We start from the raw sequence: 20734 nt of genomic DNA on the forward strand, positions 1-20734 counted from the left end.
ACCGACCACCCCCCTGTATCTGCATGAAATTGTTTGGTCCTGCTTTAGCGCACTTAACAGTGACGGTGTTTGGTTGCAGTCAGTAGATGCGCCAGAACTACAGTGATCACAATGTTGCATAGTAAATCAAAATCTAGTTTTCAAAAAAGGAGAGAGAGAAAAGAGAGAGGACAGACAAAGGCAAGGATGTCAATCTGTAATCCAGTTTTTCACCAAGAAAGGAGCCTCTAGTCTGTGAGTGGTATTAACCTCTTAATTTCTTTCTCGCTCTGTTTACCATTACAAAAAAGAAAATGAAATATTTATTAATGACAGAAATTCAAATACATTAATAACAATTATTTTCTCACATAATGATCATTATGAAATAAAATAAAAAAACAACAACCTACTGTCTGTACTGGATGCTGGACAGTTGGAAACAGTGAGTAGCTTACCTGAGCCTGCATGTAAGATACAGACAATATTAAAATAATCCAGTTTGATACGTTCATTTAGATTGAATTATGGAATGACATCTATAGATACAGACTTTATTATAATAATAATTAATCATTATTAATAATAATTAATTTCGTTAAGAGAATTTTCAATTTTGAAATTTTACAATAAAAATACATTGAGACTGTAAAAGATGTCCTTTAGCACATTTTTTATGGTTGCTTTTAATCTTGCATCAAATAGTGAACTGCATACTGTATGCAGACTTGCATGCATGTACAAATCACCAGCAGTAAATATTGTCCTAGTACTAGTATTGAACTACAAGAAGCAAGACAGTTGCAAGCCTTTAATTAGAGTTATGTAAAGCTTTTGATGGGACAGTTCTAGGGATGTGGTGACAACAGCTGCGTAGAGGGGGCCAAATTTGATTGTTTTGTCATGGGGCCCAAAATTCCTGGCAGCGCCCCTTCCTGTAGCAGTTTGACCGTCAGTACTTTACATCATCTTATGGTGTTAATATGTGGCATAGTTTGAGCAAGAAGTCACCCATAAACTGCGGTGGCCTGTCTGTAAGTGATGAAATCAGAATGTTTCTACTTGTGGAATGTGTGACATGCTCTTGCAAGGAGCACCCTTGTTATTTATTTTTGTTTCCTTTTTAAGAAACATTGCCAGTTTGAAATTTGAGAGACACGTCTGTTCAGTTGTTGATCAGGACACCACCCGGTGCCTACGTGCTGATCACCCCGTGTACCAATCCAGAGTAGATTCAAGCGCAGAGCTGCCATGTGCGCATCCTCTCCGTTGTTCAGTGTGATGGTCACTTCTTTAAATAACCTCTTCTGTAAATAATGTCGCAAATTATTGGTTTGGAAAGAGAGATTTTATGTATGCATTTCAAGAAGAAAAGGCTATTTTGGTCTCTATAGTATACTTTTATTAACACCTCACTGGTGGATTGCTTGACCACTGGGGAGGGCTAAAAGGGGACTGCTGTTACGCGCCTTGGGTGTGTCAATGGACGTCACGGAGGTCCGCTATCCGGTGGTTGCACTGTGGGAACTGTATAAAACCGCGCCACTATCCGAAACGATGGGAAAAAGTTGCACTGCAGTTCAAGCGCGGTGTCCTGTTGCGTGATCTCCCGCAGCTATCCTCAGGAAACCATCTCCAATCACTGACCACCAGCGCTGAGCGCCGCAGACAAGTGCGCTGCTCTGTTATAAGTCTGGAGTGGGAGAAACAACAAGAGCAGGAATAAAACTTGTTGCATGTTTTATATCTGAGACCCGCTTGTTGCATCGGAGTCACCGAAGATGATGAATTTTCTCCTCATCTGCCTGTTATGTGGATTGTACGGGGTTCTGGCCAAAGGTGAGTAACAGATTTACTTTTGTTAACGCAGTACCACTGAAAGGTGCGGAGAGCACCTGCTGCTGGGGTTCACATATTTAATAACCGTTATAGCTATTTAAAGTTCTCATTTATTACTCAGGGTGAGATTTAGTTAATTTTGTTAAGTTTTAACGGTTGAGGCATGAAAATGGAAACTGAACAAGTGTAACGTGTAGAAAAATGCATTTTACGCACGACTTTTCTTATGGATGTTAATTCCCATAAACTAGAGGTTCCTATAGGGCCATAAGGCGTCTTCATGCTCTTTCAAAGAAAAGAGAGAGAAAGAAATTTCCATCTCCAAGGCAGAACATTCAGTCTTTTCTTTGGAAGAAAACAAAAGATGCACAAACTCGCCTCTTCATTGTGGCGCACTGTGGAGCGGCTGCTCATTTATAGGCCAATTAAGCGGCGCGTTGTTGTGTTCTGATGGCTGTTCAACTTGTAAACCTCTATTAGCACCAAGTGCGGTGAGGGAGATAAGCGCTATCCTGCGGGACATTTGTTTGGATAATGCGGACCTCTGTGGCCCGGCTCCTTGTGCGCTTGGCCCCGGTTGAATGGACACACGCAGGGCGTTGTTTCCTGAGACTGATGAGTTTGCCAAATGAAAGTTCTGTTATATATGAACGAGGGGTCGTGACCCACGGAGGGAAAATATCTAGTGAACTTATTGCTTCAGTCGCTTTCATGCGCTCCACAGATCTCTCTGTGCGGTTCAGGTCGCTTATAAGTCAAAGAAAAGAAAGTGATATTGTTTATTCCCTGGAAAATAAAATATGCGGATTTAAAATAATACTAAGAACTTCTGATATTTATAGTCTCTATAAATATAGATGATCTCTGTCAGTTAAATCACTTAATTAACTATTATATATATATACTATTATATTAACTACGTTTTGTATTTACTATACATTATACTTTTTTGAATGAAACTCCAATCTTTGTTTTTTTCTTCATATCTTTTAAACAGAAATTAACAAAAATATGAATCAATAGATTTTAAACATATTCCAAAATAAGAATTTGCACAACAATAAATAAATAATACACACATGCACACGCATCATACATTCATATATATTCAACATACTTATTCATACATTCATCTTGAAAACATCACAATTTCATTGTTGCCATTGTTAAACTATTAACCTCAGTAGGTTTAATAAAGATGACAAAACATTCAATAGAAAATACACACATAAATAATAAATACATAAATATTCTCAATTTAGTGACATTTATTTATTATTACACTATTGATTGATTAGTGATTACCCAATCACATCAAACGCTGCAGAACATTGAGGGTGTGTAGATGGATTCCCTAGCATCGAATTCTATCATCAGGATGTAGATATGGATTTCACAACAAAAAAAGGTCTTTATATCTTTTTATAATATAATATTTCTTTTCCTTGAACACTGACACCTGGAATATTTTTTTATAATAACACGTTTTTCTTTGAAAATTCCTGATAAGACCATAGATCGGGTGTTTCCACATAATGATGAGTTATTGAGTGGAAGCCTGCCACAAAAAGATATCTCCCACATAAAGGGCGTTTTACTTTACTGTCGCTGGAAATGTGACATTAAGAAACCAAAACCTGAACTTTCTGTGTTACTTAGGAAAGGGAGCAGGAAAACTGGACAGAGTAATTTGATAATGGTGCTTTTAGACACTTCACAGCTTGTTGAAATATCCCCAGAAGGCCTGGAGGAGATCCCAAACTTCCCGTCTGTCTTCCCTTACCCTACCACATGTGTGTGTATGTGTGTGTGCTTTTCTTGCCCTCTCACACACTTTGAAATCCAAGGAAATAGTATAGGAAGTGTGAGTAATGCTAAATCTGCTCAATGGGGCATCCACTGGGAACAATGATGCTGACAATGAATGGTAATAATGGACTTTAGTGATAAACTCACTCGCTGCTGTACAAGTGATTTAACTACTTGCAGAGCAGTATGACAGTTGTGTTCTTGAGAGTGTTTTTGAGCTGTGTGTTGTGCACTCTGTAAGGAGCAGTCAGAGTGAAGGACGGACTTCCCTGAATGATGTTTCCGCTGTTGTTTGGAGGAAGGAAGGGCGGACAGAAAGTCGTCTTTATCTCTCATTAATAAACCTCAGCGATGGAGTGGAGAAATGTCTTTATTTGATAAACAAGAGGGACGCTGCTTACGCATTTCCACAGAAGTTGTCAAGTGGCCTGAGCAAAGAGATGTGAGGAGGGTCACAGATACTGTGGCCTGGACGGAGGACGTGCTGTGGAGCTGGGACTCACCATGCAATCTGCAATCAGAGAGTCAAGAGTCTGGTTTAGTTTGTAATGGACAGAGCTTACAGGAACTGTCCATAATATTTATTCGTTGTAAAGTGTTTTGTCTTTCAGGATTTCCTCTGAAAGTGGTCTCATGTAGATCTGCGTCCACACAAAGGCGTCTCAATCATGACTTCCATTCATAAGAATTAAATATAATAGCAAAGGTGCATCCACCATTTTTCAATATTGGTTTATTAATAAATTAGAAATTATCTTTCAATGGAGTCCCAGGACTCAACCCCCCGTTTCAGAGAATAAAACATCCTGCCCAGATGTCCGTAAAAGAAAGAATGATGTATACTGAAGTCTTACAAGCTGGCCTTGACCCCTGAGTTCTCTGGAGAGTTCAATAAGCAAAGCCTTATCACCTTATACTCGCTGTTAGAAAAACAATTAAATGCACTTAATCAGTGATGGATTTTTGGGATGTCTTCTGCACACTCATCCTCTCTCCTGCCTCTGCAGACAAAGATCAGAAGGGGAAGTACAGCGTCCCTATTCTGGATGTGAAAACCCGGCATCTGGTCCTGGACATCAACCAGACACTACTGCTCAACTGCAGGTGAGTTTCGGGTAGACAGAGAGAGGAAAGAAACTCCTACAGGGTTGGCCAACAGGGTTAGAAATAAGGGTGGGACAAGAAAGGGGCACCTTAATCGTGGTAATTACGTAAATCAATCGTAAATCAAAGCAAAGACACACTTAATATCTTAATATTAACATATAAATCAACACCAAGACACTCATTTGAATGTAGTTGAATTATTTATTGAGACATCAGGTTGTTGTAGAGGCACTTGGCTGATTTATTTTCTACAAAGAGATTAGTTGTTTACCAGTTAACTAAATAAAACTTTTTTGGAGGCTGCTTGTAGTGGCTATGAGAAGGACTTCATCCCAAGGTACTTTAATATCAATCACTGTTTTTCCATTAGAAAGATTTCAGTGTTCCTGTAATTTAACCGCAAGTCTGTTGCTTCTGATGAAGCTTTCTTCAGAAAAAGTCCAGGTTTAAACAAAACCAGACAAACTATGTTCTGTGCAGAATTTGTGTTTGTGTGTGTCCCCATATTGCAAAAACATCACAAAATTAAAAGAAAAAAACAAAAAAGAGTGTCAAAAAAGCCTTTTATAGCATCTTCATTCGGCCACTTAGTGAAACATAAACCTCTTTAACACTGAAGAAGCTTAATTCTTCCACCCTCCCAACTCAATATGGTAAAACAATCATTAGATAAAGAGATAGAGTTCTTGTGATGTAAGCTGAATGTACATACGAAGCCTGCCAAGGTTTTTTTCTAAGCAAACTTTCAACCCCTCTTTGACCAAGGGGTCGCTGGGAGCTGACATGGGCGTTCCCATCAGGTTTGGCCAGCGATCAGGTGCGAGTGGAGGAGTCCCGCTGTGGAAGGACGAGCCAGCAGTACTGCAGCCGCGTGACGGTCAGCCGTATCCAGGCCCGGCACACCGGCCAGTTCCGCTGCAGATACCGGCACCGAACCCGAAAACAGACCTTCATCTACGTATATGTCACAGGTAAGACACTGCTGCCCAGTGTCCAAGAGTACAGCTCTCACTTCTTTTCTTTCAAGCTGCACTCTCTCTCGCACACTCCTTCACCCCCCATGCTTATTGTTTATATCCCCAGGTTAAACAGGATGTGGTGGGTGCTAAATGCAGACCAATGCCAGAGAGCCAATTATATCTAAACACTGTTTGTCCCAACAACACATCCTTCTAGATGACTCTGGCACAGTTTCTCCCACCCCCCTCCTCCCCTGCCTCTCTTTTCTCAACCCGGGCCTACCTCCCTGTTGTCTATATATAAATCCTTTTTTACTTTCGTTTACGTGCTACCTCGAGGCCAGGAATAGCCCAGCTGCTGAAAGGCTCAGGCCTGGGCAGAGTTTCCCAGGGCATCAGCCTTATCTGCTCTGTTCAGCCTTGCTTGAAGCATCCTGTGCTTGGGGGAGGAGGGGAAGGGCTTGAAGGGGGTATGCTGGGAGGGGATGTCGCTGTGTCTCTACAAGGTGGCGGTGGGGAGGTGTGTGGAAGTGTGTGTGTGTGTGTGTGTGTGTGTGTGTGTGTGTGTGTGTGAGGAGCTGAGAAGGATAAGATGAAGGCCAGAGGCTCGGTAGTATCCAGGGGCAGAGGAGGCACGATGTCTGCCCAGCCGACTCCTCCCTGTCCTGGACGATGACGTTGTTCGGGTTGGGCTGCACCGGGCACGGAGCTGGGCTGAAGGCCAGGGTCACAGGGCACGCTACTGTTTGGCCAACAGGACCCTTGGGGGCCATGAATCGCTCAGGTCACCATGTCCATTAAGCGTCAAACTTGGCCTGTGGCTCTTCTCAGCCATTGCCTCCCTCCCCGAGTCCTCTATTAGGAATCAAAGCAACAGAAGGAAGCCCTCAGTCCGCTAGTCCTTGGGGTACTTTTGTTCGAATGTTCAGAGATTTGCTTTCCTTGAATAACACCCTACGGTAACAAACAATACAGTGAGCAACACCCACACTTTTTCAATGGCACAGGACTATTACAGTAGTCGAGTTGGGAGGAGAAAGCACAGAGAGGCTGTTTGATTACTTCTAAACAATCTGTGTGTTTATTGTTGACTATAGGCAGTCATTTGCTGAATGGGTATTCATTGAATGGGTGTGGAGGGCAGTGTGTGTCTGTTTGTTTTTGTTTGTTGTTGAGATTGATACTTGGAAGTGTGTGTGTTTGTTTGTGTGTTTGTGCATAGAGGCAGGTGATTGTTTTCTTTCCTTTCTGTTTGTGCATGAAATTAAAGGGTCAGTTCACAGAAAACAATTAAAACAACATATTTTCTCACTCGGAATGAGAAGGACATATCCATCTCACTATTTTAAGATGTTATATTTGTTTCAGGTTGATTTATTTATTATTGTTTAGTCACCACAGTGCAGATAAGAAAAGATCTGAACTGATAAAAATATTGACATGCTCATCTGAGTCTCCTTCAGTTATTCTGTGTGCACAGATCAATAAACAGAGTCTTGGGTTTTGCCTTTCAGGCTACATACAGGATGCCCTACCTTATTGATGAAGGTTATTGGGGCTTTCTTTCTTTAGGCTGCAAATTGTATTCATGGCTTATAATAAAGGAACTGTAAACTTTATTCTTTGGGTTAAAAATGAAAAAGAAAAAAATCAGTCAAAGATAAGATAGTGCTTTGTAGTTAAGATGCATATTATTATAAAGTATTGATTTATTAGGCTTGTTTTGAGATGTATGCCTCCACCCTACAGTGGAGGGGAATGGTTTGTTGTTCACAGCATTAAGAAATTACAGCAGCAGCATCTCTTTCCTGAAACTCCGTCCTTCAATGGAACATCTGTGGTGTTAACATCTGCACATTTTTTCAGTGCTAAACATAAATTCATTCACCTCCTCGTATGGAGGCAGACAAATAAAAAAAAAAGGAAACAATTAGTTTGTATTATCCAGCACAAATATCAAGCATCAATCTCTGGTTGTGGCTTCTTAGGATTTGGAAACTGTTGGTTGTACAATGTAAGACATTGACGTCGACTTTCACTCTGAGTAGCTGTGATGGACATTAATCATGTTTTGACATTACACAGCGGAAACTAATAATCAATTAATCTAGAAAATAATTTAAAAAATGTATATAATCATTAGTTCCAGCCCTGAAGCTCATATACAAATATCTCAAATCCCAGACAACCACAACTAGTGGTGACCTGACCCTTTAAACTGAAAGAGTCTTATTTATGCATTTATTTTACATGCTTATCATCTGTACTATATGTGTCCCTGACCGCAGTGTTTTGGGTTTCAGACAGCCAGCAGCCATTTGTGGAACATCCGGGTACGAGCCCAGATGTGTTGTACATGAAGGAGAAGCAGCCGCTGGTCATCCCCTGCCGGGTCACCCACCCTAATGTCACCACCACACTAGTCAAGGTCAGTGCAGGAAATATGAATGAAGTGACCATTTTTTAAATTTTTTTTATTTCTGTGTAGAGATAGTAAGTGTGCCTACACACTCATGTCACCCTTTGTCCCTCTCAGCCCAATCACACACTCACATTCTCTGCACATCATCACTTATGCCAGTTTTTTCCATCAGGGCTCACATATGCACACAATGCACCATCCCGTTGTTTCTCCCTCTCCAGATCATTCACCACATTGTTCTTATCTTGGCAGCCATTACGGCTGTGGCGTGTGTGTCCGTTTGTTGGTGTCCGTCTGCGGATATGTGTGAAAGTGTGTGCGGATATGTTTGTGAGTGTTGGTGCTTGAGTGCTGAGTGAGGGGGCGAGCAGACAATGTTACTAAGTGCAAAGAGGAGCATTTAGAGTGCTTGACGTCTGAATCTGTTTTTGTATGCGTGCATGTTGCTGCGTGGATGTTATTTGCCTGTGAATGAAACAAGAACTCGTCACTCTGCTTAAATCTGCAAGAAAACCTTCCAGTCAAAGATGCCCCTTTCTTTACTGACCTTTTCCGATGGAGCGGCGCCCACAGCGTCCTGTTGGCACTGATTCCACCTCTGGAGACAGGACATGGGGTCTGAAGTGCCACTTTGGCCCCCGACCAGCACAACTTCCCACATCTCACCCTCCACCTCTTGTAGTAGGAGCCCTGGCTGCCAGCTTCCCCCAACTGATGCTTTAAACAGCTGGTTTGCTTGGCAGAGGAAGCAGAGGTAGCTACTGTTGGCCCCAACAGATCAAAGGACAGTCCATTCTCTTTAATCACAAACTCTGATCATTAATATGATGACTCGTGCGTCACTGCAGGAAGCTAATTGTGGTAAAAGTACAATAGAGGAGTTGTAAAACTTAAGGAAGGCTCTGGACTATTAATGTGTATTAAAGGGACAATCCAACAATTTAGTATTGCACTTCCATAAAATTAGGGGACTTGCAAGAGACTGAGAGAGAGAATGGTCACATTTGGTTCAGATATCAGATATCCCCTAGTATGGGTCAAAGCTAAAAATCAAATGTGTCTTTGTTAGACCCTCTTTTACTAGTCAATGTCCATGTCTTTCAAACTCCTTAACCCAAGTGTGTGTACACGCTTTCTTTGTCTCCAAACCAATATCACTCAATGTCACTTAAAGCCAGTCTTCTTGCTGATGGTCTTTGTTTGTTTGTGTAGGTCATATAGAGACATCACTATTTATTTGGGATTGTTTCATAACTAGGTAAATACTCCTTGTAGTAGGTTTAAATATTTTTTTCAGACTTGACAAAGCTCCTCCAGAGCAAAAAAAGACATTTTACAACTTTTTTCAGAGGCTAAATAACCACTTGCCCCTACTCGTAAATTGACTTTGACATGTATCATGAATCTAAGAGTCTGGACTTACAGCATTACCAATATGTCGAATGAAATGCTAACATCAGCATTCTAACATACTCATAATGCTATCATACTTATGTTTAGCAGATAAAATGTTCACCAGTTTAGTTTAATGTATTAGCATGCTCACATTTGCTAGCATTAAACACAAAGTACAGCTGAGGAAAATGTAATTAGTTTTGCTGGAATTTAATGATAAATCAAAGTGCAAAATAACTTTTTGACCTGGCGATGGCACTAAAAGAAAGGTCTGTGGACCACCAAAGTTATTACAAGTGATCCTGTTGGGAACATGAATGTCTGGACTAAAGTTCACATAAATCTATCAAATAGTTGTTAAAATATTTCAGTCTGGAACAATGTGGCGGATGGACAGACAAACTGACATTAACGTGGCCAAAAAACAAGAGGAAATGTCTCGGATTTGTGATCCAGGAAGTGCAAAAACATCGTCAGGACAACCCAGACCCTGCATGACACATCCTACTAGTTCTCCAAACTGTGAATCTGATCCTAAAACAGACATGATGTCAACACACACACACATGTTTTTCTCCTGCTTCCATCTCTGCACACTTGGAGGTACTAAGGTAATTACTCTAAAAATAGCTCTCCTCTTCCTCCATCTCCCACTCCCTCCTCTAACCCTGCGCTGCCGGTTGAACCAGGAATCTCTGTCACAGCCTCTGGAGTGTTTTTTTCCTGGAAGGATTTTGCACTTTGCTTGGATCTCTAATATGACCTTTGTCGCCGGGAACAATACCCAGGAGGCTCTGCTCTTTCGCTCTTGCTGTGAAAGTGACCAGGAGGTCCGGGATGACGGGGTCGCCCTGGGGTTCCAGTCAAAATGTCTATATCCTGTAGTAACAGGATGAGAGGAGATGGACTGGAGTCACGTTTCTCATATCCTGACTCCTCTGACTCCTTCGCTCCTCCCCATTTCTCCACCATTGCCTCCACCTTCGCATACTTTCCATGCAGGTTTGGCAGATGGTGGTAAGAGGGGCAGAGAGGGCACTAAGGGTGCTCGGACGGGGGGGGGGGCCTTGAGTTCAGGAGGAGGGAAGAGCGAGAAGCATCAATTTTACAGAGGAGGAGGAGGAGGAGGAGGAGGAGGAGGAGGAGCTCTGTGGCATCTGAGAGAGTCACTTCACTCTGGGAGGGGGGATATCAGCTAGTTCACATTGGGGGTGCAGGAGTGAGGGGGAAGAGTGTGTGTCTGTCTGTGTGTGGTGGTGAGGGGGGTCCACCTGTTCCCTTGAGAGTGGGTGGGAGGCTTCCACTGTGTCACAGAAACTCTAGTAAACATTTCCTTGAGGCTGCCTCCAAGAAAACAACAAGGTTGCAGTTACACAAGTGTTCATGTCAAGGTAGCCAAGAATTATAAAACCAGCACTGTGAGAGTATAGGCAGCATCCTCTGGGGTTTATTTTCACACATTTTACACTATAATTTGCATCTTCTAGAGGTTTTTATTATGACCCAAAATTGCATGGATCCCAAAGGCGACCTGCAACTATCGGTCCATTAAAGACCAAAACTGGAGCCAAGAAGAGCTGGAAGCTGGAAATAAAAGCCAATTCTAGGAACATTTTTAATTAAATGAACCCAATTTTGTTAATGTAAAAAAAGGCATATAATTAATGAATTAATTCCATTCAGTTGCTTCAGGCTCAGCGTCCTGGTATTGTGTATGCTGTGTCACTGTACGACAATGTCATTACTAACTGGGACAGCTGATCAGTAACTCCTGTGCTTTTCCTACTATGAGCAGTTAAAATGTTTGCTGTGAAAAAGAAAACGTCTACTAAAGGTGAAGGTAATTTGTAACTTGTAGATTCAATCAGAGCTGCTGACGTGTGCCAGACTTACAAAAGTCCCAACAATAGAATTTTGAGACTTGAATAAATTGATAAATGACTTGAGATTTGACCTAAACCTTGCCCAACACCACGTTTTCCTAACTCACACAGGATGTTACATGTGACCATGTTCCTTCCGTATTTGCAAATTTTAGTATCAAAATTGGGAAACAGTTCTCTGTAACTGGTACTCCCCCAAATTCTCTGCAGTCGTACGTAACATTTCCGTTGTGCTCAGTGCATTGAAAGTGTGTCATTGCAGCTGTTCTTGTGGTTTCGGTACAGTGAAATATTTGACTATCTTGATCTTCTCCCACCTCCCACAGTTTCCCAACCACAGCCTGAGTCCAGACCAGAGGAACATTATTTGGAACAGCAAGCAGGGCTTCACCATCCGAACTCCCACCTTCTATTACATTGGCCTCTTCTACTGCCAGACGATCACTGACGGCATCACACACAAGTCACGTATATACTTTGTACACCGCCCAGGTCAGCAGTAGATACAGTCCTTTTAGATACACACTATCTAAAAGCATCTATGCAAAACTCCCAGTCCACTCTGACTGCTTAATACATTCTTATATTTTTTCTTGTCACAGTGAGTAACATCCTGGATGTGTATCTGAACAGCAGTGGACCTGTGCAGGCTCTGAAGGGAGAAAGACTGGTCTTGAACTGCACTGCCACCGGGGAGTTGAACACCAGAGTCAACATCACCTGGGACTACCCTGGAAAGGTCAGACCTACATTAAAGTCTGTGGAGACTTTTTATGAAGCAGAGAAGCACAGGTTTAGATAACAAATGACCTTTGACAGAGACTGAGTAGCAGTGTATAATTCTGATACCCTCAGAGAACAATATCTCTTCAGTCAGTATGATCTGAAAGGTGATGTTGAGCTGGCAGACTGATGAAGGTCCTTGTTATTTTATTGATATTTTAAAGTATATACAAAGGTTCTTCTTTAAAAGTTTATTGGACCAAAAGTGAGAGTGAAAACTACTGCAAGACTTCACTCAATATCGACCCTTTCACTTAAATCTTTCAATTCTTTGCCAACAATATTGTTATGTTGCAATGGATGCAATCTCAGCTCCTTTTTATGGGTTATTATTTGTGAGTGTGGCTTTATAATTATAATTTATTAAAGGAATATAGATTAATGAGAAACACAACTCTTTGGTTTTCAGGTTGGAACACATCTTTGCAGCACAAACCTGCTAGACTAGAGGACTGATCACAGTTTGACTACTTGCAGCATCTTGTCCATTATGAAATATTTAACATTTACAACTCTTGATTGATCATTGTGATTTGAAGATTTACCCACTCTCTAACAGACCATCAAGGTCTAGCCAAAAACTAGTCTAAAGGTGGAATCAAACCAGAAAGATTATACAGTGTGACCACTTGGTCATTGGGAATCCTGGAATAAAAGCCTTAATAAGGGTGGATGTGGATATACATCAGCAAGGATTTTTCATAACCTGACAACCAAAAATCATTGATGCCATTTAACTGATCTATGAAGAATTTATATCACTTATCAACCATTATTAAAGAATAAAATTACAACTTTTAAACCATTTACAAAGTATACCTTATTAGAAAATGGTTCCTGCATTTCTTAAGTTAAAAAAATTAGCAATTTTTAAAAAAGCACAAGTTATGTAATTATATGCAATACATTATATTCTCCCAGATATTGATACGTAAACATACCCCATAGTCTTAAAAGAGGGCAAAACCTTGCTCCAGTTATTTTAACTTAAATGTCAGAAATTGTGTTAAGAGATTGTCAGGTTCACAGCTTTTCAAAATAAATGTTAAGGACACACAGGTGAGCCGTCAGCATTAATTCTGTGGCTCCTCTTTCCTCTCTACTTTCAGACTAACAACACCGGCTCCATGTCCAAGAGGCTTGTGAAACACAGAACGCACATGTTGTTCTACAATATTCTGACCATCCCAAAGCTCCAGCGCTCAGACCGAGGCCTCTACACATGCCGCGTTACCAGCGGGGAAAATACCAAACAACAGAAAGTCACTGTTACTGTGTATGGTGAGTGTATTCCTCTGAAACCAGTCACAGGGATATGGAAAGATTACTCAAATTCACATTGAATCACTGTTGAGAGTCTCCATTTCTGTTCTTTATCTTACTCACACATCTGCATGTGTTTCCTCAATTTCAGACCATCCATTTATTCGCCTGAAGCCCAGACATGCATCTGTGATGGAGGTTCAGGCAGGACAGAAATCTTACCGGATTGCTCCCAAACTACGAGCCTTCCCTGCCCCTGAAGTCATCTGGTAGGAGATCACCTTGAGCCTTGAAATCACTTCAACAGCCCTGTTTAAATCCCTCTGGAGTTTTGTCTTTAGTTGTTCACTCCCATTTGTTGTAAAGGAAGGAAGTAAAGTTAATGTTAATTTAAGTAACTGCACATTGTGTATCATACTTAGTCATCACAATGAGATGAATGGTTAAGCCCTTCATGTTTAAGTTTCGGGAATTGAACTTTCCCAAACAAAACTTTTCTCAGAAGTCTTTTTGTTTCCTGACAGGTTGAAAGATGGTATGGTGGCAGCAGAGCAGTGCGCCAGATACCACATGGATGGAAATTCCCTGGTGATCCGGGATGTTGCAGAGGAGGATGCTGGGAAGTACACTGTCCTGGTACGAATCCAGGAACATGGACTCTACCAGAATCTCACGCTTATACTTGAGGTCAATGGTGAGAAACCCTGGTTAAATCCTCCACCCACCAACCACCATTAACTTTGTCTTTGAGTCCCCTCAGTGATCAAACGTCTATGTGTGTTTGTCTCACAGTGAGTCCTCAGATAGGAGAGAAAGCGGTGTCGTTGCAGGACCCAGGCTCAGTCCCACGGGGGAGCAGACAAGCGCTTCACTGCACATCCCACGGGGTCCCTCCTCCACACATCCAGTGGCTTTGGCACCCCTGCCCGTCCAAAGGCCTGTAAGTAGCCCAGAAGACTAGATGTAGTGCAGTGTGCAAATACAAACCATTTGAAATTGCCTTGCAGGAGAAACTCAAACCAGGTAAAATACAGATAATATAAACACGAGCATGCAGTAATACTGAGCTCTCTGTGTTATTTATTATTGATTTGACCTAAAGTTTTAATCAACTCAGTATATTTGAATAAACTGCATACGTAAAACCAGCCAAAAAATATATGCTTTAAGGTTATAAGTTGACAGAATAATATTAATGCTATCATGTTGCAAACACATACAGTACAAAAAAAATTTCATGTTTGTTTTATGTTATTTGGTGGTGTGTGTGTGTGTGTGTGTGTGTGTGTGTGTGTGTGTGTGTGTGTGTGTGTGTGTGTAGGATTTTTGAAAAACGAGACATGTTTTGTCTATTTCAGCGTGTGTTCAGACAGCGTTTCCTTCTTGTAACCAGAACAGATGCCTTTGGGGGCCTTTCATGTGCGGGAATGTGTGAAAATGTGTGTGTTTATTTGTGTGTGTGTGTGTGTGCGCACCTACATATGTGTGTGTTTCATTATGTCTGTGTTTATATGTTTGTTTGCTTGTGCGACTCTTTCCCCATATGTTTGTTCTCTCACTGTCCATGCGTCTTTTTCCATGTGTTTGTTTAAGTGTACACAAACGTATAGCCTGTGTATGTGTGTGAGTCAGCGTGTGTGTGTGTGTGTGTGTGTGTGCCTGGTACATTCACAGACACAGTACACAGTGTATTTCGGACTTGAAAGGACAGAGAAAAAAAACACACATCAATAGAAGCCAGTTCCGTGCTCTCAGTCACGATTTGTTGGTTTCCAAATCAAACGCTATGATTTAATGAATTTCCTGTCCAGGACGCAGGGTGAGAGGCCTGTTTATTATTGTGATTGCACACTGCATCCTGTGATGCTTTTTCTTATATCTGACACACACACTATATATAAAGTTCTCATGAGAAATGGCCCAACCCAGCGATGCAGAGGGACAGTCATTTAGTCAACTCGCACACACACACACATCATCACGAGTGTTCAAGCAGGTACTTGGCAGAAACATTGATTGAGTTGTTCTTGGAGGTCACACACTTATTGTGTTGCTTATGACCAAGTCAGAAAGGTTAAGTATTACCTGAGAGCACCACAGCAGCCGCCCATACTCTATTCCCCCTCTGAGACACACTGACATCATCAGCGTACTTGACCCTTAACCCCGGCACTCTCACATGGCGCCATGCCGAGGTGCCTTCAGTGTGGTTCATCCGTCTGTCTCTGCCAAATGTAATCGACATAATGTACATGAACATGTTTTTAGATCAGCTGGTGGTGCTAAAGCATCGGATATTCATGGTTAGACTGAATGTAGGTAGAGTGATGAATTAAAGTCTTTATCCTGCAGAGATGCAGGTAAAAGATATAAGACATTTTGCCTCTGATGTACCTCATTGTATTACAGTGCAGACATACAGTGTGTATGATTTTGTCTTGTTTCGTCATGATAAGAGTCACATGCAATCTGCAAAATTTTCAAAAATCCAATTCTTTTATTATCCATTTGGTGAATCAGCGCTTGATAACAGGATTTAAATTTATTCTGAGTGTAAGAAAAATTTCAAATTTAAGTCAATTAGATTTTTAAATTCATGTCCGTCTGTAAGTAATTACACCAGTTTGGCATAAAAGAAAACAAACAAAACAAAAAAGGCAGTTAGTCACAACAAAACAGTTCAATAGGAAATAACACAGCATAAAGATTTCTGCAGCCTGAAAAGGTCTTACACTGAAGCTGCAGCTCATAAAGGAATTAAAGTATAATTGCACAATGATGTTTCAGCAGATTACATTTGGCCTCTTCACTGACAGACTTATGGTCCTTTGTAAAGCTCTGTTCTGGTTCTGGTTCTGCTTCTGCTTCAGTGTCTATATAGAGTGTATTTCTTTAGACCAGTTTTTGGCTGGATCCTCACTAGGCCCTTGTTCTTTGCAGCCCGGCTGCACCACGAGCCTGACGCCGCGCTGGAGGAGGCCCAGGGACAGTGGACCAGGCAGGGCCAGGCTGATGGGGGGCCTCGCGCCTGGGTCCTGGGCCCACTCCTGGGTCTGGCCCTGGGAACCGCAGCGCTCTTATCTGGCCCGGGCAGGAGGCGCACTGGGCTTCCTGTGCGAAAATCAGAGCGCTTTTCCTCTCGTTGTTTGGCTTCCTCTCCGACGCGAGACGCTTCCCAGCAGCGTGATTGTCCCTTCGTCTTCAAACGTGGCACAGTCCGCTTCCTCAAGAGCTTGATCTATTCTTGAGAGCCCCCCCTCCACACCCCTTCCCCCAACTCTGCTGCCCCCCACACATACCTCTCCAACCCCTTTCCCTCACCAGCTCTGCCCTCCACCCCGACCCAGTATCCTCCACCTCTACAGAAGAACAAGTCCCCATCACCTCCCACCCTGGAGCCCAGCCCCTCCACCAGCACCTCCACACACTCATCAGCGCTTCCCCACAGCAGCCAGATCCTTCGGTGACATTACTAGTGACCCCATGTGATGACCCTGCGCTTGATAAACTGATGTGGAAAGGGAGGAAAGTGACTTGGAACACTGCTGAGCAGTGAAGACCAGGAGACAAGGAGGAGAATAAGCCACATCACAAAGGATATAAGGACACCTGCTTTACTGATTATTTATTTATTTCCTTAATTTCCCCCCAATTTAAGCACCCACCCAATCCTGTAGTTTGATGCTTTTTACATTTCACAGACATTTTGAGCCAGAAGAAGTGCAATTCCATCCATCCACCAGCCACATTTCTGGAGCTGCTTTGCTTGTTTTTTGTGTCCTAGAGTGGTACTATAATGGGTGCATGAACCGTGCCTGTCCCAAGCCCTAATCTGATTCTGACATCCACAAAAGCTGTGAGTTTCTGTTCCGATTTTTTAGCCACTGGTAGAAGGTAAAATGTGCTCACCTTGGACGGGCGAAACAGGAGAGAGGACAAGCTTTGTGTTGTTCACTATGGGATGCCTACAGTTCTCTATTAAAAGACTGATGGTCAGCAGACACCTACCATGTAGGAAGTCGCCACAGACCAGAGACTATGACTGCCCTCTGTCATATTATGTCATCCCATGTCAAAATGTCTTGTTTGTCAAATGATGTTAGTATCACAGCCCTGTTGTCTTTGTATTGAAAGTTAATTAAAACCTAAACGTATGTATGACTACAAGCCATTTTAGGAGAATGAGTGCCATAAGTCCATTTCTGTGTGTGTGTGTGTGTGTGTGTGTGTGTGTGTGTGTGTGTGTGTGTGTGTGTGACAGCAAGTGTGAGAATGTGTGTACTTGTGTAGGAACCTGTGTGTAAGTGTGTGTGAGTGTGTGTGTGTGTGTGTGTGTGTGTGTGTGTGTGTGTGTGTGTGTGTGTCCCATTCTACGGGTGTCTCCCAATGTGATTCATTCCTTGTATACAGATGTTCTATGAGTAATATATGAATCTAATATTTAATAATTTTATACAACTAACTTACATATGACGAATGACAATATTTGCCAACTTTGTATGAATCTGTTAAGATGTATTGAAGTGTTATATCAGTTGTTTGTGTTTTTTGCATTAAACTTTGCTTATATTTGTGTATTGGTTTATATGGCTTTGTGGTTATTTTTGGGCTTGAGACAGGAACTGACAGGGACAGCGGTAAAAGTGTATTTTAAGAGGACAGGAAGAAAAAGGCAGGAGATGACGCCCACTGATACACACCTGAACAATTCACACATATTTCCAGGCGGCTGCTGCTCACCCTGTCGGCAGGCACACACTGTGTGAATGTGGCTGTGGTACCATGAGTGTGAATGCATGCATGTTCATTTTCTGTTTTCTAACCACGTTTGTGTCCACACACCCATCTCACTAATCATATTTGTGTGCGCGAGTGCAATTTTGAAAAAGAAAGCGTTTCCTGGGAAGCATGTGTTGGCGGGTGTAATCTGTGCTTGTGTGGTGGTGGTGTGTGTGTGTGTGTGTGTGTGTGTGTGTGTGTGTGTGTGTGTGTGTGTGGGTGTGTGTGGGTGGGTGTGTGTGTGTGTCAGGGCTGTGGTGTCATGCACAGGGTGGGTCACTTGTGCAGTCGTGCACTAGATGCCAAGAGGAAGAGCAATCAGGCAGCAGAGAGGAACCAACCTCAGGGAGGAGCTCAGGACAGACAGAAAAAGGATGACGACAAGGATACAGACAGAGACAGGGAGTAGAGAGGGGCACTGACACATCCATAAACAGGATCATTGAACAGAGTGGAAATGACAGTTTACAACGAGGATGGCGGCTAATGTCTAAATAATGAAGCTGCATTCTTTTGAAGATGAGTTTGTATAAATTATACTGCCCAATAATTAGATGGCTATTCCAATGATACAATCAGATGTAAGCAAGTAAGAACAAAATAATTCACATAATCATCACCAAACCAACTGGATGTGACTTATTTATGAAAATGCCTTCAGAATAGTCCAAGAAGCATTTTTACTTTACTTTACAGCCAAGACAGAGTCTCTCTCAGGTATTCATAAAATAATATTTTTTTACTACTGCTCATATTTGTCTATTAGATATGAAGCTACAGGTTGGAGACTCTTATCTTACTTTAAACAGCTAGCTTGCCTGGCTCTGTCCAAAGGTATAAATATGTGCTGCCTATCAGCATCTCCAAAGCTCACAGCTTAACATTTTATACCTCCTTGTTCTAATTTAACTGAAGTATGTACAAATTACGTAAACATAACAAGTTGTGGCTGTATGGGAGGGATTACTTCTTGGCTGGACTCAGTGATTGTTCCTTGACTGAGAGGTTGCTAGGCAACCAGCTAAGGTAGCAATGGCTGGTTTAGCCAGTATATATATTTATTTAGCTTTAGTAAGTCAGTACAGACACACAATCTTCTCATCTAACTTTTGACAAGAAACCTGTGTGTTTCCCAAAATGTCAAACTGTTCCTATTCCTCCTTTCCCAAAGTAGAAAGTGTGATTTTAAACTGTACATTTTAACCTTAATATATATTCTTAATATATTATACGTCTATTACATCTGGAGTATGTAACGAAAGTAATTTCCCCCTGGGATTATTAAAGTATTTCTGATTCTGATTCTGATTCTGATTCTGTTAGCTAGTTGATGAGTAGTTTATAACAGTTAGCTAGCGTTAGGTTAATCTATTAATTATATCAACTTAATTTTCCTATATTTTATTAACTATATAAACCAATTAATTGAAAAAGAATGAATATATTAATTAATAATAAAAACTAATCATTGGCTGCAGCCAGGTCTAATTTCAACTTGAAACAACAATGAATTAACCAAAGTTATTATATAAAGTAAAACATTAAAAAATACATTATCTTGAATAATATAATTATAATAAAGTATAAAAAAGAATTACTTGTTTCAGGACCCTTCATGTGCATACTGAAAATATTTCTTAAATGGTTTAAAACAGCAAAATATACTATATATACATATATATAATATAAAGGTTTTGGTTCCTTTATTTTATACAATATATCATAATAAAAAGGCTTCTGCTTATGCAACTAATAGTTCTTGCACTCAACACATTTAAGATTAACTTTTATTTATAAGCAAACATTACTTGTTCCTTACTGTCGATGTTACTGGCAACAAGTTCATTACATTAAATGTATCATCATATTTGATACAGATAAATAAATATTATTCAAATACATCTGAATCTTTTGTTTGGAGACATGAAGCAGCAGATGAAATATAGAACACACATTTCATCTCCTCTGATACATCTTTTCCCTCAACTCTAAAACTAATCCATCCAGCATTGTGTGTTTTTCCCCACCTCCTGTAAGATTTCAGAGCTTTTCATCATAAGGAGTTACGCATAAATAAACCACAAAGCAGCTTGCCTTCACTCCAGTTCCCACAGCCCCACTGGTGTGTAATCTATGGATTTAGACTTGTGAGGGACAGGAACTCTTGTCCTGGAAATGTGTGGATGATTTGTTAAGAATGGAAGGAAGTTGATCCACGGGATGACAATACCACCTCTGCATCCTCAATAGATGAACAATCCAGCATTACATAGCACTCGAAAGATCCACTATTGTCAGCCAGCAGGACTGGGTAGGGTAGAAGGACGTGATGCTATTGATAAAAATGGTTTGGGGATGATGATTATGTGAATTAGGTTGAAGATAACATCAAGCAGCGATGATCAAACATTGTCCCTGATGTTCTGGTCTTCCTCCTGCCGAACACAGCTGAGAAAAACACCCACCCACACACACACACACACACACACACACACACACCTGGAGGGAGCATAAAA

The 20734-nt window shown here is 41.3% G+C and overlaps 1 protein-coding gene across 3 annotated transcripts in view; it reads left to right on the plus strand.

Moving 5' to 3' along the window:
- The first annotated feature begins 1520 nt into the window (after positions 1–1520).
- The window catches only part of flt1 (fms related receptor tyrosine kinase 1), a 33314-nt gene continuing 14100 nt past the window's right edge, over positions 1521–20734 (plus strand). The window contains exons 1-11 of one of the 3 annotated variants that reach the window (XM_051410151.1): positions 1523–1818; positions 4635–4731; positions 5500–5705; positions 7997–8121; positions 11720–11885; positions 11996–12132; positions 13286–13457; positions 13591–13708; positions 13964–14133; positions 14232–14379; positions 16380–18014. In XM_051410151.1, coding sequence (XP_051266111.1) covers positions 1761–1818; positions 4635–4731; positions 5500–5705; positions 7997–8121; positions 11720–11885; positions 11996–12132; positions 13286–13457; positions 13591–13708; positions 13964–14133; positions 14232–14379; positions 16380–16401 — 1419 coding nt within the window. In that variant the 5' untranslated portion in view covers positions 1523–1760 and the 3' untranslated portion in view covers positions 16402–18014. Of the gene's footprint in view, positions 1819–4634; positions 4732–5499; positions 5706–7996; positions 8122–11719; positions 11886–11995; positions 12133–13285; positions 13458–13590; positions 13709–13963; positions 14134–14231; positions 14380–16379; positions 18015–20734 lie in introns of those variants that run through there. The other 2 variants (XM_051410149.1, XM_051410150.1) reach the window with 2 other exon arrangements.

Source organism: Dicentrarchus labrax, unplaced genomic scaffold (genome assembly GCF_905237075.1).
Source record: "Dicentrarchus labrax unplaced genomic scaffold, dlabrax2021, whole genome shotgun sequence".
NCBI lineage: Eukaryota > Metazoa > Chordata > Actinopteri > Moronidae > Dicentrarchus > Dicentrarchus labrax.